Source organism: Salmo salar, chromosome 13 (assembly GCF_965601325.2).
Source record: "Salmo salar chromosome 13, fSalSal1, whole genome shotgun sequence".
Taxonomy (NCBI): Eukaryota; Metazoa; Chordata; class Actinopteri; order Salmoniformes; family Salmonidae; genus Salmo; species Salmo salar.
In genome coordinates, this window is record NC_138303.1 from 44,764,475 (window position 1) to 44,780,000 (window position 15,526).

General features: G+C 42.8%; 1 protein-coding gene across 4 annotated transcripts in view; it reads right to left on the reverse strand.

Annotated features, from left to right (window-relative positions):
* Positions 1 to 15,526, reverse strand: part of l1cama (L1 cell adhesion molecule, paralog a) — a 79,806-nt gene that overhangs the window by 19,276 nt on the left and 45,004 nt on the right. For all 4 annotated transcript variants that reach the window (XM_082960121.1, XM_082960120.1, XM_082960122.1 and 1 more), the window contains 11 exons: positions 15,138 to 15,308; positions 13,966 to 14,080; positions 13,380 to 13,564; positions 11,783 to 11,914; positions 11,371 to 11,514; positions 11,103 to 11,214; positions 10,705 to 10,865; positions 10,291 to 10,450; positions 9,652 to 9,776; positions 9,250 to 9,351; positions 7,154 to 7,351 (listed from right to left, as the gene is read on the reverse strand). In XM_082960121.1, the coding sequence (XP_082816247.1) occupies positions 7,154 to 7,351; positions 9,250 to 9,351; positions 9,652 to 9,776; positions 10,291 to 10,450; positions 10,705 to 10,865; positions 11,103 to 11,214; positions 11,371 to 11,514; positions 11,783 to 11,914; positions 13,380 to 13,564; positions 13,966 to 14,080; positions 15,138 to 15,308 (1,605 nt within the window). The remainder of the gene's footprint in view (positions 1 to 7,153; positions 7,352 to 9,249; positions 9,352 to 9,651; positions 9,777 to 10,290; positions 10,451 to 10,704; positions 10,866 to 11,102; positions 11,215 to 11,370; positions 11,515 to 11,782; positions 11,915 to 13,379; positions 13,565 to 13,965; positions 14,081 to 15,137; positions 15,309 to 15,526) is intronic.

Sequence of the window (15,526 nt, forward strand, 5' to 3'; positions counted from 1 at the left end):
AATCAGATTACATGCAATCAGTTACTCCCTGACCCTGCAGATAGAGAACGTTTTGATGTTCAATCCATGTTATGAAGGACTGTAGGTCTACATGCAGATAATAATACAGTATATTCACTACTAGTCCAGATTATAAACTCCAAAAAAAGACCATATTGTTCACGTTGGTATTAAAATTGGCATACTTGTAAAAAAAGGTGCCATTTCATCAAAGCCGAAGGTCGGGCTCTAGCACCCCTATAGGTCAATCGTGAAAATGCATTTATCTGCATTGCGTTTTGGTTCATGGCTTCTCCTGAGTTGGATCTATGTGGCCCCAAAATAGCTTAAAATATATGTATTGATTTGGGGAACTCATTTAAATCAGCAACCAAAACCATATGGTATTTTGTTTTTTCCTTTATGATCGCAACAATGTTGAGAAACCATAAGAAATCGCAGTCAAATTTTGATTATGTATTTTTTTTAATGAAGTGTTCCCTGAAGTCTACTAATTACAATGATACATAATGTGATATTATTTACTGTGTCACTTTTAAGAAACATGACAGGAAACCATTGCACCGCATTTGGCAATTTACTTGTCTTACATCAGGTGGGAGGGGTGTCAATATCTGAGCGATGTCCTTAAAAACATGCACCAATGTGCAAATTTCAGGCAGCGCAAATGGGGAGATTTAAGACCAGCGGTAACACAGTTGTTAATGGCATGGATTTTGAGAATGGAAGCGCAGCCTATCCGGCCAATGGCGCACGGTGCCCATATGCTTTTTGTGCCTGTGAACCTCATTTAGAAATATAAAAAACAAATGCTTTTTGCTTCATTTGCTTAAAAACCAAGCATAGCTTCCCAACGCTTTCGCCAATGCATCTTGCCCAATGCATTCGCCAAGTAGCCAAGCCGATCAATAAAGGGTTTTGCTCGTGAAACCTCCTTGAATTAAATCTGAATCACCAAAGCTTTATTAAAAGATCACGTTTGGGAGCAGCAAAACAGTGAGCGGACATTGTCATGTGAGTCATTCCATGTCATTTCAGCAAGCCCTGACACCCACTAAGATTGTTTTGAAATAATTTCTGTAGTTAGAAACCGATAAGGTAAGCATTCCTACAACATTATTTTGTTGAGAAATTATTTGATCTGAGAAATGATCTAATTGATCGCACCCAAAATTGCCATTTTAAATCATAGGATTTAGACAATATTCAATAAATATAGTACTCAACATCCAATTTGGACCAAAATTAACCTAACAATGAGTAAGACATGACAAATCCAAAAACAAATGGTAAAAACCTACCAACGGACCCCCCAACACCCCATGCCAATCCCAGCGAAGCTGCAAGAAACCCTATTGTAATTGTTGGTTCCACAGCAGTGAGCGAGATCCCTTCACCTACTCAAAGAGCTTTGGAGCGTTGTAGGGTTTACCAGCCTCAGTGCTTCTCTGCAGAGTTAGGACACAGTCTGGGCATGTTGTCAGGAAGACCTCAGTAACAGGGACGGGTATCACTGAGTTCCATGTGTTATTGTCATGCAGAGTCAAGTTAGAGATGATCCTGAAACATGTTCCTCTGAAGTCAGGGAACTGGGTGACGTCAAGGGGGTTGTTCTGGGTACTAACAGGCACACGAGACCTATCCATGCACTGTGTGATAACATCTGCATTAACTCCCAGGAAGGACGGTCTGAACTCTCAGCAATAGACACCCAGAATCTGACTGAGGCTGCGCCGCTCCAATGATCTCAGGAGTTCCTCAGAGGTAAAAAGGAGAAGGCCCAGGACAACAGTGACACACACCTCCAGCATCATATCTCAACATGTCTCACCATAATGTCTCAATATGTCCCCCTTTGTCTCTGTACAGTCTTTCTCACTGCCTGTTGATGTTTCAATGGTGTCAAGTCTAGTTCCAGTCTTTTATACACTCTGAAGTTTGTTCTCCTGTGACTCTCTATGACACAATAGGTCAGAACATTTGCCGTTTGTGCTGTCTGGGTCTTACAACTGTTGCTACATATAAACACGGCAAAGGTTGGGAATCAATCAGAGCGGTGTTATGGCACAATAACAGACTAAGTGTTGTTATTGAACCCACATGGGTAGTGTTTACTGTTTATGTGATCTCTGCAAACGTCGGGGAAAATGACTTTAAAAGGCTCATTGTCACCTGTCTAATGCGCTGCCAGAATGATGCCAACATGAAAAAGACTAAAAGAGATGACCCGGGTAAGAGTGTGTCATACTCAAATCTAGGAATGGAAACCTGAGATGCAGGATTAGAGACTTCTCCTCATGTCTCTCTCTTCAGTGTCTCTTCTGCTCAGAAGAGTGTGTGTAAAAAAAAAAAAACACAAAGAGAGGTAAGCGCTGAACATTTTTCAAACAGCTTGGAAAATGAAAGTATTTTGCTAGATGTCAGCAGGAATGGGAATGCCAATATTGGGAATCTATTTAGTAGGAAGATGTAGTCCATAGATGTGCCGTGTGATCAAATAAACTCTGGTTCCACTGACTGCATGCTTCTGACTGCTAAAACACTGAAACTCCATTGAATAGCTTTGGTTCAGAGATAGTTGGGAGCTAGTTTCATAAACAGCAGTGATGGGCATTCCGGCTCTTTTCAGTGAGCCGGCTCGTTCGGCTCAGCTCACCAAAAAGAGATATGTTTTGTATTTTTTTCAAGTCAAACAGTTTGCGATTGTTTGACTATGATTGGTGTTAAAACAATTCTAATTAAATGATTAAATGAAATCATACTCTACCTTAACCACAATGTATTTAAAAATGCATTGGTTTGTTACGAAAAAGAATGCTATTGAACATTTGCATTTAAAGTATAACTTTAATGTATATAAACAAAGGGCATATAAATCTAACCATTCAAAATGAATACAATCTGAACAGCATAATAGAATATTGCACCATATCAAAGAAAAATAAATAGCAATGTACAAAACTGCAGCATCCCACTTAAAACATTAAACTGGTCCCTCTCTTCTCACTCTTCTTTATTGCCATGTTATAACCAGCAGCACACAGCATTGCTGACCATATTTTGCTTTTATGAGAGATTTGCATTCAGAAATGCAAGCTGCCTCACTTTCGAGGGGCCGATGTGGTTTCTTCTCTTAGTAATTATTTGTCCCGTTTTTGAGAAGACTCTCTCAGAGGGAACGGATGTGGCCACTATGCAGAGTCTCCCTGTCATCACTTTAGTAAGCCGTGGGTAGACAGAGGCCTTGTTCTTCCACCAGCTCAGAGGATCTGCAGATCTTTGGAGGAGGGGCTCCTCCAAATAGGATCGGACCTCCATTTTGGCTTCTGCTGAGGGATTCCTTCGTGCTGCATCCCCAGTTGCTCTCTCGTCAAACAGCATCCAAACAGCAGACGTTTGTGGCACTACTGCTGGTGCTTCTGCTCCATCTGATCCCTCTTCTTCCTGTTGCCCTGGTGCCTGAGCCAGCTGACTGCTGGGGCTGTCCCTCCCTGCTGCGGAGGTTATTCTTTGAAGAGCCTCATCAATCGTTCTGGCATCACTGAAGGCTAACTTCTTAAACCTGGGGTCAAGTGCAGCGGTTTCTGATAGCACGTGATTATATTCCATTCTGTGGAACTTTCTGTCCATTGATGAACATAGGGTGTTTATCAACTCTGTCACATGTCCTGTGGTTACACTGGCTTCTCTCTGGCTGCTGGCTGTGATTTGCTGCAGACCCTTCCACAGAAGTATCATTTTTGAGGCTGTCACATAGCTGAAAAGAGAGAACAGTAACTTATTACTTCAGGTTCATATTTTGTCTACTGATACAACATTCTCATCTACTGCTCATATACATATATAATACTGGATTAAATAATGATGTAGTAATAACTGCTTACTGTACCTCTCTCCACTGATCTCCACAGTGACCTGCTCAAAGGGTTCCAGGACTCTGCACACTTCCTCCACCATCTCCCATTCCTCTTGGGTCAGAGCATCAACAGGTGCATTGACAATGGCCAGGGTAGATATGATGGCATCCTTTGACTCAAGAAACCGCTTCAACATATAAAATGTTGAATTACACCTTGTAGTGCAGTCTTGTTTAGGCCTCAGCTCAGGCATGCCCATCTGGCGTTGTGTAGACTTTAGTTTTTCAGCACCTACTGTGCTCCTGTGGAAGTATCCCACAGCTGCTTTCACTTTGTCCACAGTGGGCTTCATCGCCTTCAGAGCATCTCTTACAATCAGGTTGATTGTGTGGGCAAGACATGGATGATGGGTCCATTTTACAATGTTCATGGCTTTGGTTATGTTAGCTGCATTTTCGCTAACACAACAGACCGCGTTTCCATCTACTTGCCATTCTCTGGCCACTCTCAACAGTTCCTCTACCAATGTGTGTCTGTCGCTGAATTCAAAGCAGTCCAGAAGACAGCTAGACATCGAAAAATCTTCAATGAAGTGACATGTAACCGACATGTAAGAAGCGGTTACCCTTGATGTCCAGCAGTCAGTGGTAAGGCAAACTGCAGTAGGTTTTTGGACTCCTTCCCATACTGAAGCCTGTGCGCTCTCGTACAGTTGTGGAATAAGTGGTTTTGAAAGGGTTTTCCTGCTTGGAATTGTGTAGATTGGATTTAGACTATTGCTATAATTTCTAAAACCTCTGAACCTCCACGATCGAAAATGGCTGGAAATCGGTGGCAATCATTTTAGCCAATGCAATATCAATTTGGCCTTGTTTTGCTACAGACATAGACGTTTGGCATAAACTGGTCCATAGAAGACTGCGTTGCTGTGGGTCGTGGAGTAGGTCTACTGGACTGAGTGGATACATCTCCACGTGTGGAGGTGCTGGCTCCACCACTATCACTAGCAGGCCCGCTAGTTTCTCGAAGCTCTGCTACAGCTAGCTTCACAGTTGGGTGCACAGTTCACATATGCCGGTGTAGGTTGTGCGTAGAACCGGCTTTATATGAGATTTTGTTTTGGCAAATTCTACACTGTGCTCTAACATTGTCTACATTATTAAAATGCATCCAAATGCTTCTGTGCTTCCGACTCATTTTCCAGCTGTTGTTTTCACAGCTGTCCTTCCTCTCGCTCCTCGGCTGCTAAGTGTGTGACTGTGAGTGAGTTGGCTCGGCCCTACCTCACTCTTCTTTGGTTCATTGGTTGACACTGCGTGTCTGATTGACAGGAACAACAGGTGAGGCTGTTAGTCTGAGCAGACAGTCAGAACGAATGTGTGCGCTTGAGCATTTAGGCCTATATTATTATTATTTGTTGTTTTTTTTCGTTCTTTGAATTAGTTAATTCTAATCATTTAAATCTTTTGATTATTCAAATCTTAATTTTCAAATATTTAAAAAAATAGATTCGGCTCTTCTGATATGCTATCCGGCTCCCAACGTTCACCTACAAGAGCCGGCTTTTAGCACCAACTCGTTCGCGAACGACCCTTCACTAATAAACAGCCACGTTAGAGCTAGTTTCACTATATACTGTACAGTGGGGTCCGAAATTATTGACACCCTTGATAAAGATGAGCAAAAATGACTGTATAAAATAAATAATTCAAATACTGAGCTGTATTGTATGCAAAGAAAATTGGGAAATTATATTATTTTATACTAATACAATTGATCAGAGAAAGAGATTTTGTTTCACAAGTGATACTTTTTTCTCCTCAAAATGGTAGGGGTCAAAATTATTGACACCCCTATTTTCAATTCCTTTTAATACCTCACCTTGCAAGGATATCTATGTCTGCACTGAACTGCCCTCTTCAACTCAAACTATACATTTTCATGATTCTGTATTGAGGTATAGTCTAAAATCCTCACACAATGTGTTCTCTAACTCATAAAACATTTTTAGAAAAAGGCTCAGTGCCATTATCCTCGCAAGATGAGATATTGAAAATTATTGAAAACATGGGTGTCAATCATTTTGACCCCTACCTTTGAGATAAAACATTTTTTTACTTGTTAAACAAAATCTCTTTCTCTGAGCAATTGTATTAGTATAAAGCTATACAAATATTTAGGATACAATATAGCTCAGTATTTGAATTATTAATTTTATACAGTAATTTTCATGGATCTTTATAAAGGGTGTCAATCATTTCAGAACTCACTGTATATGGGAGATTAGGGCCATTGGAACATATCTCCATTGATAGATTTTGGCAGAGAAATTGCAAGCAAACCTATTGTTTTTGATGTCATTTTTCTTTCTTCCTTATTACTCTTCTGCCTTTGTTGCAATATCCCAATGCCCGATTGGTAAAATGTTTTCTACTTTGGTAATATCAAACTATATCAACACTGCTACTCAGATACCAAAAACAGCACCAATTGGCCCATAGGTGGCGCTATAATAAGCATTCAAAGTCTAAGGCTCAGCCCCGTCGCCCCGTTTTATGTACTACAACAAACCTTGGTATATCAGTGTTTCTCATCATAAGGAACAAATTTGCCTCAAAAACCCATAAGGTCCGACATATTCCATTTTTCACATGAACCGTAAATCCGATTGACTCAAAACTCAGAACGTATTTTCATCACGTCAGTCTCTACCAAGTTTGAGTTAAGCGATACGTCAAAAGATGGAGGACAAAATCTCAACCTTGTAAAAAAAATGTGCATCCTCAATATCTCTCCACTTTATCAACTTGAAACTTTGTGTTTTTTAATTGTTACAAGTACACAAGGAAGGATGTATAATGCTTCCATGCAACTGTCTCTTTCAGCCTGCATATAAGCCATTACCCTGTTTAACACTATATATTTGTTCTGGCATTTATAAAATAATAACAATACATTTTTAGTTGGGGTAGAACAGGGGAATCTCTGTTGGATTGAACCTCTCTCTCTCTGTAAGTTAACTCGTTACTTTTCTTTTCTAACTTTGTTGGCTTGCTACTAATTTGAAGGGTCTCTGCCTAGTGTGAACACCTTAACCTGTTGATTTAGAGATGTAATAAAAAGCTTATTGAGCAATAATCTCGTAACCACATGCGTATATGTTGTGACAGTGACAAAAGTGTTCCTTTTTATTGGTGTAGAAATATATCCTGGTTCATCTACCATCTGGTTTATATAACAATAATTAAGTTCAGAGTTACGCACACACACATGCACACTTGATAGGTGTGTCTAACCTTGAGGTGGCGTGCTGTGAAGGTCAGAAGGCGTGCTGGGATCACTCTTCCCGATGTCGTTGATGGAGATGACCCGGAAACGGTAGGACACATAGGGCTGCAGGGCAAGGTTCACACTCTCTTTGGTTCCACTAACACTTTTCAGCTCCTCCCAACTCCACTCGTTAGAAACATGATCCTTAAACTCCACCCGAAACTCTGGCGAGAAGGATGGGGGGGGGAGAGAGAGAGAGAGAGAGAGAGCATCAGCCATCAGTGTCAATGCCACTAAGCAGAAGATATGAAGTAATATGTGACAATGGAGAAATCACAGTCCATGTAATGAGATAGCAAGATTTCATGTTCTCAGGAGAGATGCAATAATATAACATGATACGATATGGGGTTGGTAATTCAAAGCCTCAAAGTGATCTGGTTATCAAAGGCAGGCAACAGTGTCCATTCTGTCCCCAGACCCGGACAGCTGTGGTCATCTACACTGAAAACAACATTAGAAACAGGACCTCACTCTCCCATGGGGAGATACATGATAATGGCTACGGGTTTATAGTTAAAAGCATCACAGTGATCTAGTATCAATTGGACCTGGGTTCAAATAGTTTTTTACATTTTTAATACTTTTAGCATTTGATTGGGCTTGCCTGGAGTGACAGATAGGTGGGGTTTGCAGTTTGCAATGATGGGGCTATTACTTTGGCTACAGTGTGCCAGGCAAGCGCAATCAAGAGTTTGGAAGAAAACAAATCCTACTTGAACCCAGATCTAGTATCAGTGTCAGTGGTGTATTTGTATTTTGTATTGATCCCCAGTAGCTGCTGCCAAGGCCCTAATGCCCCTACTCCACCACTACCACATATATACAGTACAACATCCATGTGTACGTGTGTATATAGTGCGTATGCTATCGTGTGTGTGTGTGTGTGTGTATGCATTTGTCTATACCCATGTTTGTGTTGCTTCACAGTCCCCGCTGTTCCATAAGGTGTTTTTTATCTGTTTTTTACATCTAATTTTATTGCTTGCATGAGTTACTTGATGTGGAATAGAGTTCCATGTAGTCATGGCTCTATTTAGTACTGCATGCCTCCCATAGTCTGTTCTGGACTTCGGGACTGTGAAGAGACCTCTTGTGGCATGTCTTGTGGGGTATGCATGGGTGTCCGAGCTGTGTGCCAGTAGTTTAGACAGACAGCTCGGTGCATTCAACATGTCAATACCTCTCATAAATAAAAGTAGTGATGAAGTCAATCTTTCCTCCACTTTCAGCCAGGAGAGATTGACATGCATATTATTAATGTTAACTCTCTTTGTACATCCAAGGGCCAGCCGTGCTGCCCTGTTCTGAGCCAATTGCAATTTTCCTAAGGCCTTTTTTGTGGCACCTGACCACAGAACTGAACAGTAGTCAAGGTGTGACAAACCTAGGGCCTGTAGGACCTGTCTTGTTGATAGTGTTGTTAAGGAGGTAGAGCAGCGCTTTATCATGGACAGACTTCTCCCCATCTTAGCTACTGTTGTGTCAATATGTTTTGACCATCACAATTCACAATCCAGGGTATCTCCAAGCAGTTTAGTCACCTCAACTTGCTCAATTTCCACATTATTTATTACAAGATTTAGTTGTTTAGGGTTTAGTGAATGATTTGTACCAAATACAATGCTTTTAGTTTTAGAAATATTTAGGACTAACTTATTCCTTGCCACCCACTCTGAAACTAACTGCAACTCTTTGTTAAGTTTTGCAGTCCTTTCAGTTGCTGTAGTAGCTAACATGTATAGTATTGAGTCATCCGCATTCATACTGTAGACACTCTGGCTTTCCTCAAAGCCAGTGGTAATTCATTAGTAAAGATTGAAAAAAGTAATGGGCCTAGACAGCTGCCTTGGGGAATTCCTGATTCTACCTGGATTATGTTGGAGAGGCTTCCATTAAAGAACACCCTCTGTGTTCTGTTAGACAGGTAACTCTTTATCCACAACATAGCAGGGGTTGTAAAGCCATGACACATAAGTTTTGCCAGCAGCAGACTATGATCGATAATGTCAAAGGCCGCACTGAAGTTGGCTGTTGTGTTCATTCAGTATCATGTCTGTACCTATGACAGGGCTGTTGTGGTCATCTCCAGCGGTCCAGCTGAGAGTCACTCCGCGGTCTTTAGGGTCAGAGACCTGGAGCTGGGTGGGGGGATCTGGACGGTCTGGAGAGGGGGGGTGGGGGAGAAATCAATTTAGGGTTAACAGTTCAGCACGAGTTGAGGCATACAGCACAGTATCAACTTAACACTACATCTTGAAAGAAAGAAATACAAAACGCTGTAGAAACAATATACCACACGGTGTTATCATATGTTCATATTTCCAAACCAACTGTAGTGGAAAATGTATTAAAAACACAGCATTAATGGATCACTGCACAGCGATCGGCCTGTACAGTACAGAAGCACTGGCAGCCTCATACCACATATGAAATATGACATTGAAATGGGACATTTCCATACCGACTAGCGTGATGGATCCGCTGGCCTCAGCCATATCCAGGTTAGTGATGACCTCACAGGTGTAAACTCCCTCGTCCTCTGTCTGCACGTTGGCCACGATCAGGTCTGGGCCCTCAAACGTGTACCTGGATATAGGGATTGTCATTGTCAGTATTGTCATTTGCCGTCGTCATTATTATCATCGCGTCGTCAGACGTATACCTTTACCATAAATAAGAATAAGCGTAATACCGTAAAGAGCCGTACAGGTTCCGGCACACACAGCTGTGTTTTCATGAAATTTCAGGACTTTTTGGAGTGTACATTTTTTTTTTTTACTATTACAAATCCTATTTTCCCTAACCCCTAACCCTTAAACTAACCCTAACTCCAAAAACCCTAAACCTAACCCCCAAAACCCTTAACCTTAAGCTTAAAGTAGCATTTGAATAAATTCATGACCTGAAAAAAAATCCAGACTTTTCAAAAATGTTATTGTTTTCCTACCTTGTCAGGACATTAAGGTGAAATGTTAGGACATTGGGGTCCTCATCATTTAGGAAAACAAGTGCACGCACACACACGCACACACACACGCACACACAGAGACAGACACACACCCGCACAGCCTTCTTAGTAACAGACTAAACATGTCCTTACTTGTCCTCAGCATACGACTGCATTAGTTTCTGTCCACTCCTCCTCCATTGGATGTGTGGGGGGGTCAGTTTGGAGTCCACCTGAGCCAGGCAGGTAAATATGACCGTCTTCCCGGGCCTAACACGCAGGTCCCCGGGAGAAGACAGGATCACTGTCCTGTCTGAGAGAGAGAGAGGGTTAGATAGAGACAGGGTAAGATACAGGGTTAGAGAGAGAGAGAGAGAGAGAGAGAGAGAGAGAGAGAGAGAGAGAGAGAGAGAGAGAGAGAGAATTAGTGTGCATAAGTGTGTGCTGTGCATGTGATTGAATGAGTCAGCATGAGTCTATACTGTATGTGTGCATTTATGTATACGTGTGTGTGTGTGTGTGTGTGTGTGTGTGCGCATCCCTGTGTGGGATTCATGGCCTACTCACTCAGCACCTCCAGCTCAGTGTTGATTGACATGTTGGTGTTGCTGATGGAGCAGGTGTACAGGCCCTCGTCGTCGTGGGAGACGTTGGTGATCTGGAGGCTTCCATTGGTCAGCAGGTTAACCCTGGGGTCAGCCAGTAGAGACGCGCCATTGTCCACCTCCCTGGACAGGAAATACACAGAGATACATAGAGATGACTATACAGAAAACACAACCAGAGAGGATGGAAAACCAAGAGCCAGAACTGTAACGCCCGTTAAAACAGACCAGGGTAGGATTTTGGCTGACTGGTTGCCAATGAGGAGAGTGACACATTTGTTCCTTGTTGGAAGATTTCTTAAATCTAATTAACTAATCTAGTTTCATAGAAGAATAGAAACTCATACAGGCGTGTCTCACCATGTAACTTTAGGTCTGGGAGACCCAAAGGTCTGACAGTGTAGAACAGCCTTCTGTCCCTCTGTGACGGTGTATGTCTGTCCATCCGCACTCAGGATCTGAGGCGGCAGCTCTGGAGCAGGATAGCAGGGAACAGGTTAATCAATGCAACCTACTTGTTAACAAATACATGAACACACACACACACACACACACACACACACACACACACACACACACACACACACACACACACACACACACACACAGACACAGAGCACCTCCTCACCGATGACAAAGATGTAGGTATTGACTAGGATGGTTCCGTGTTTGTTGTGGGCCTGACACTGGTAGACTGCTGTATCAGTGAAGACCACATCTCTCAGAATCAGAGTTCCATCTCTCACAGTACGCCTGGGATCCAAGTCTATACCTGAACACACACAGCAAGTCAGCAAGACATTCTACCAAAGCACAATAGTGACTGCCATATTACATACGAAAACTCAATTTTAAGTTCATTATTTAGAGTTGGCAATAGCCAAAAGACAGGAAATTCAAATGAGCAACCCAACGCTAAATTTGACCTATGTAGACCAGGAACAGCAGTAGGTGTAATACGCTGAGTTTGCAGTAAAACCTTGTAGGCGCATACTGCAGTTCAAACGTGTGTGTAATAGTGTGCGTGTGTGATTCCTGACCTGTGATGGGATTTCCATTCATGCTCCAGGTGACAGCAGGAGAGGGAATGCCATCGGCCTGACAGTCCAGTCTCACTGTCTCTCCTGGGGCATAAAGCTGGCTCACTGGCTCCTTGGTCCAGTACGGAGCAGCTATGACAAAACACACAATACAACAACAGTATTATACACACCACAGTACTAGAAACAACAGCATATCACACTACACAAAACACAACAGTATACACATTACATGATACAGAATGTAATGATAAAGCATATGATAGTATTAAACAGATTAATATAGCATTACAAAAAAACACACTAACAACATCAAGATCATACGTAACAATCAACGCACATAGAACACACACAATACACAGAACACATAGAATACACAGAACACATAGAATACACAGAAAACATAGAATGCACATTGAATACACAGAACACATAGAATACACACAATACACAGAACACATAGAATACACAGAACACATAGAATACACAGAAAACATAGAATGCACATTGAATACACAGAACACATAGAATACACAGAAGCCACAGAACACATAGAATACACATAGAATACACAGAACACTTAGAATACACATACAATACACATAACACATAGCATACACATAGAATACACAGAACACATAGAATACACAGAAAACATAGAATGCACATTGAATACACAGAACACATAGAATACACAGAAACCACAGAACACATAGAATACACATAGAATACACAGAACACTTAGAATACACATACAATACACATAACACATAGCATACACATAGAATACACATAACACATTGAATACCCATAATACACAGGCCACATAGAATACCCATAGAATACACATAGAATACACAGAATACATAGAATACACATATACTACACATATAATACACATATACTACACATAGTACATATAATACACATAACACATATAATACACAGAACACATAGAATGCACATAGAATACACATAACACATATAATACACAGAACACATAGAATACACATAACACATAGAACACATAGAATACACAGAACACATCGAATACACATAGAATACACAGAACACATAGAAAACACATGGAATACACATAACACATAGAACACATAGAATACACAGAACACATAGAGCCCATAGAATACACATAACATATAGAACACATAGAATACACAGAACACACAGAACATATACAGAATATGTACACAACACACAGAATATACACAGAACACATAGAATATATACAGAACACACACAGAATATGCACAGAACACACACAGAACACACACAGAATATGCACAGAATATGCACAGAACACACAGAGCACACAGCATATATACAGAACACACCGAACACACACAGAACACACAGAATATACACAGAACACATAGAATATATACAGAACACACAGAACATACACAGAATATGCACAGAACACACACAGAACACATAGAATATATACAAAACACACAGAACATACACAGAATATGCACGGAACACACAGAATATATACAGACCACACAGAATATACACAGAACACACACAGAACGGCAACAACCTCAGCGTGAGTGTTTAGAGAGCATATGTTCTGTACCTTCGACACTGACGGTGTAGGTGTGTGTGACCGTGCCCTGTGAGTTGTTGGCTGAACACTGGTATTCTCCCCCGTCGCTCTCTGAGATGTTACTGAAGCGCAGCAGGCGGTCAGACAGATCTCTGAATGTACGAGACTCGGACAGCTGACCGTCCTTCCTCATCCACTGGACTGTAGGGGTAGGGCTGGAGGGGGAGAGAGAGAGAGGGGGAGAGAGAGAGAGAGAGAGAGAGAGAGAGAGAGAGAGAGAGAGAGAGAGAGAGAGAGAGAGAGAGAGAGAGGGCGAGGAAGAGGCAAGATGGGTCAAGAAGAGAAATGTCAAACAGGCTCACATTGATTGATAGATGTAAGATAATATATGCGTGTACACACACACACACACACACACACACACACACACACACACACACACACACACACACACACACACACACACACACACACACACACACACACACACACACACACACACACACACACACACACACACACACACACACACACACACACACACACACACACACACACACACACACACACACACACACACACACACAAATAAAGACAGTGAGAGAGTTAGATTTACAGGCCCTGGACGATGCACTCTAGCTCCAGGCTCTGGCCCCGGAGAGTGTGGTAAGTGCTGTGGGCCCCTGAGGGCCTCATCATTTGGGGTCTTCGGTTCCGCACCACTGAGTTAGCTGGAGATGGAGGGAGGGAGGGAGGGAGGGAGGGAGGGAGGGAGGGAGGGAGGGAGGGAGGGGAAGAGAGAGAGAGGGGGTAGAGGGAGAGAGGGACAGAGGGACAGAGGGAGGGAGAGAGGGAGAGGGGTGGCGGGATGGGAGAGGGAGGGAGGCAGAGAAAACAGACAGGTTCATACATATGTATTAGTAATTGCAAGGTTGCCGAGAGCAGTACAAAGGTGCTGATACAGCAGTCACAACACACACAGACAGACACTCACACTGCGTTTAACACACAAACTGAACTCTACCACTGGTGGGTTCAGGTGGCGATCAGAGCCCTTAGCAACATATTTCCCCTCACAACCACCCACCCACCCCCCCCACCCCACCCCCCCCACACCCCCCACACCCCCCACACACACACACACACACACACACAGCAGAGGAAGTATGTTACCATAATAAGCCTTCTCCATCTTTGACCTCTCTCACACAGATGCTAACCGCTCTGCCCCCAGCCTGTTAATAACAGTGCGTGTAGGACAGTTGTAACCCAGCATGAGTAGAGCATCTCATTACCAGTGTGTTATGCAGATTACAGAGCCCCCCTCGCTGGCTGTGGGATTCCCTCCTGTCCTGACCATGTCTGGTCAGTAGCCACACTACTGTAGGCAACTACAGACATCTGACATGCTTCTCTACCCCCAGGTGCTTTTGGCTGGGGGCTGCGGTACCGTCAGTGTTTCTATTGATCAATGTCAGATTGGCTTTGTAACTAACTAAGAGAGCGGTTGCGAAAACCCATACTGTACCATGGTGACTGACGATATTCATAGTGATTGACGGTGATTGACTAGTACTGCTATCTGGGGAGTTACCGTGGAGGACAAGGTCAGTCTATGGTGTCTTACCACAGATACTGATGTCCGCCTACTCACTACAGGCTGTAACAGTCAAAGTGACAGGCTCCGTGGAGAGGATGGTGCCGGCGCTCAGGTATTGTGCATTACAGGTGTAGTCTTTATAGTTGTACTACGGTGTTACCAGGGTGACTGAGGCACGGTGTACTTACAGGTGGTTACGGTGAGGCTGATGGGTTCCTTGGAGAGGATGGTGCGAGCACTAAGGTACTGGGCATTACAGGTGTAGTCGTTACGGTTGTCGTCGGCTGTAACGTGAGAGAAGTAGAGGTTCCCGTCCCGGCCTTGGGTCACACGATCATTCAGCTCAATGTGACGGAGTCCTGGAGGGGGGTGGGGAGGGACGGAGGGAGGGAGGGGAGGGAGGGTAGGGGGAGGGAGGGAGGGAGGAAGAGAGAGAATATTGTTCATTCATGTTTTACTCAGCAAAAAGAACACACCATGACATTTCAGATGGTTAAAGAGATGGAGAGACAGACTGACAGACAGATAACAATGAGTAAAACAGATGGACAGGAGAGAGAGAGAGAGAGAGAGAGCG